We start from the raw sequence: 3,202 nt of genomic DNA, 5'->3' as shown, positions 1-3,202 counted from the left end.
TAGAGAAAAGACATTAAAATATATAAAAAGTCTCATTAACATGACGGGTCTACGTACTTACGATAAATACACTTGGTTGGTAGTAAGATACTTGATATGATTCTAAACACATAATAAACGAATTTAAACCAACAAATATGAATTAAATAGCAAACTAAAAAGCTAATTCATATTTTCACCCTTTCATTTTTATTTTTCTTTTTCTTTTCTTGCTCGATTGATTTCCGCTGTTTACAAAACCTCTTTTGCCGAATTGCTAGGCAAATAAGAAACTCGAAAAAAAGCATTTTAGAAAAAGAAAATCAGACTCAGATAGCAACGAGTGGGTCGGACCCAAATATATCGCCAATGTCCGGAAAATAATCATTACTTGACCAACCCGATAACCCGAGGAAATCACCATCATCGTGATGATCAAAGAACATCCCCAGCTTACAATCATCAATGAACACGTGTCCACCATCACTCCCAAAACCCGGTTGCTCAAACAAGTCGGGCACGCTTGGAACTGTTGTGTCAAAATCAAAGAAACCACTTGGGAACAACGAATCAACGCATGACACATAAGGTGACGAAACCATGGGACCCAACGGCTGCACATTTTCCTCCTCTTTGACTACCTGGGCCTCTTCCTTCGGGCTGATGGGTTCAGACTCGGGTTCGGGCTGAAACCGGAGTACGGAGGTTGGGGAACAGATAGAGGGAGCAAGGTGGGAGCCATCTTCGTCATCATCAACGCAGGATGACGTGGTGGAGAGAGAAAGCTTCTTTGGTTTGAGTTCCTGTGGCGGTTGTTGTTGGTGGTTGTCTGGGTTATGAGGAGTAGAGAAATTAGTGAGCGCGTTGGGCCCACGAAGCTGAATAGCAGCGTTGTCGTAAACCATGGCAGCTTCCTCGGCGGTGTCGTAAGTTCCCAACCACAACCGTTGGCGTCGGAGAGGATCTCGAATCTCCGCCGCCCATTTCCCCCACGGCCTCTGCCTCACTCCTCTAAACTTCTTCCCTCCATTTCCATTCCCATTAGTCCCCTGTACCTGTTTCACAGAGGAACATTTCCCTCTCTTCTTCGGCCTCTTCGAAACGGCACCGTTCGCCGCCACCTCCGCAACGGCCCCACCACTCTCCCTCAAACCTTCCGAAGAAGAAACAGTAGGAGCAGAAACATAAGAGGAAGAAGAACAAGGCTCAATACTAACCTCATTAATAAACCTCTTAATACGACGTCGTCGGAAGTCATCGGAGGCGGCGACGTCGTATTCTTCATCACTGGAAGAATCAGTGGCATCCGCATCAGTGACAGAGATTCTCACTATTTTTGGGTAAACAGAGTGATTATTTATGTCAGGGTATGACTTATTCCGGATTTGTTTCTGAAGAATCGTCTGATTTCTATGCTCCGTATATTTAATCGGAGGAAATGTTTGAGGAGACTCCATCATTTATCTTTTTATCTTTCTGGGTTTTAGTTTGAATTTGTTTTACATTTAAGGAAGAAAAGGGAAGAGAAGAGAGGAAACAAAAAGAGTAGGAGAAGAAGAGGGCGTGCGGAGTGAAGCGTGATATAGTGTTAAAAGCGGAGAGAATCGTTGAGACTCGAGGAATAAAGAAAAGAAAGGGGAAGAAGATGATAAAGTTGTGGAAACTAAACAACCGCTTCTTTGAGAAGCTAGCTTTCAAAATATGTTTGAGGTATAGCTTAGATAGATGAAATAGAGAGAGAAAAATTCAACCAAGCACAAAAATCTCTGTTTCTCTCTCTAGATTGGGGGAAAGTTTTATGAAGAAAGTTGAGGAGAGAGAAAAGCAGAGATAGAAAGAGCTTTTTTTTTTTACTGGGAAAAAGAGGAGGCGAGAAAGAGAAAGAGAAAGAGAAGAAGAATATTTGGTTTCCAACTACTTTGATATAGCACGAGTCAGTGAAATCTGAAATGAAAGAACAGTGAAGAAAGGAAGGAGAGGAGGATGAAGAGGATAATAAGCGAGTATGAGAGAGAAATTAACGGATTACTGTTGTTACAATTGTATGATTTCACGAACAAACTCTCTAAACTGAATAGTGTTGTTTTTTTTATAGGACTCTAGATTTTATTTATTTTATTCTTTTTTGTATTTTGAAAATAGATCAAGTCTCCTATTAGACCGTAATCTTTTGATACTAGGAAAATACTCAGTAACACGGATGATTACACAATTTTTTACAAAAATTTGTATTTGAATTTTTAAATAAATGAGTAGGTCTTATGTGATTCACGAGTTCGAATCTTCTGTCTCGCAATACATGTATCACTTGTATGTCTTTTTCCTATTGATTAATAGTAATAGGAACAAACTCTCTAAACCAAATAATATATTTTTTTATAGGATCCCGAATTTTACTTTTACTTTTAAATTTTGAAATTCGATTAGTCTCATATCAGATCTTCCGAAATTAGTGAATAAAATACGGAGACCAAAACAATATGAATATACTCTATTTTTTTATAAAAAAGAACTTATTGGAAATTTGAAATATGAATAGTCTTCTACGGAGTATCAGATTGTACTCAACTGGTTCAAATACTACATATGTTGCTTAATATTTTTACTATGTACTACCTCTGTTTCTTTTTGTTTGTTACGTATTCATTTTAGGGTGTTTCACAATGCTTGTTACGTGGAAAAATCTTTCCTTTTATAAAATTATTCAATTTCCCAAGTATATTAAGTTAGCAATCTTTGTACTTTTCCATTATTGGTTCATTTTGATAAATAAAATAATTTTATTGATTGTTGCAATGATTAGTAGATTGAGGTTTTACTTGAGTTTATTTTTTTAATAAAAAAGAAAAAGAATATATTTATTATACGTTAATAAACGTGCAAAAGTCTAAACGTAACAAACAAAAAGAAACGGAGGGAGTATATAATCGTAATACTAAAAATTTACCGTCAAATTTTTTATACTTTAAACACATATTTCAAGATGTAAAGAACGTTTAAGAAAGGAGGTAGTACAAGATACGAAGTACTCCATAAGTAATACACCATACTCCGTAATAGTGCCGGTATTTCGTATTTGAAAATTTATTATGTACTCCGTATTTGAAAAATGAATGGGAAGTGAGTACGAGTAGTTAATTGGAGTGCGAGTGGCAGGGTAATGGGGTCACAGAAAAGAGTGGGGTTCGGTGAGATAAGTGTGCTCCTCTGCTGCTTGCCCCCA

General features: G+C 37.4%; 1 protein-coding gene across 1 annotated transcript; it reads right to left on the bottom strand.

The window, feature by feature from the left end:
- Window positions 1-2,033, bottom strand: LOC110778381 (ethylene-responsive transcription factor CRF2). The gene has a single exon (XM_021982940.2). It carries the CDS (start codon window positions 1,437-1,439, stop codon window positions 309-311), a length of 1,131 nt encoding a protein of 376 aa, XP_021838632.1. The 5' UTR covers window positions 1,440-2,033; the 3' UTR covers window positions 1-308.
- Window positions 2,034-3,202: the final 1,169 nt, after the last annotated feature.

This window comes from Spinacia oleracea, chromosome 6, assembly GCF_020520425.1.
Source record: "Spinacia oleracea cultivar Varoflay chromosome 6, BTI_SOV_V1, whole genome shotgun sequence".
Lineage (NCBI taxonomy): Eukaryota > Viridiplantae > Streptophyta > Magnoliopsida > Caryophyllales > Amaranthaceae > Spinacia > Spinacia oleracea.
The sequence above is the reverse complement of the archived record's forward strand: the minus strand, read 5'-3'. Positions and strand labels throughout refer to the sequence as shown.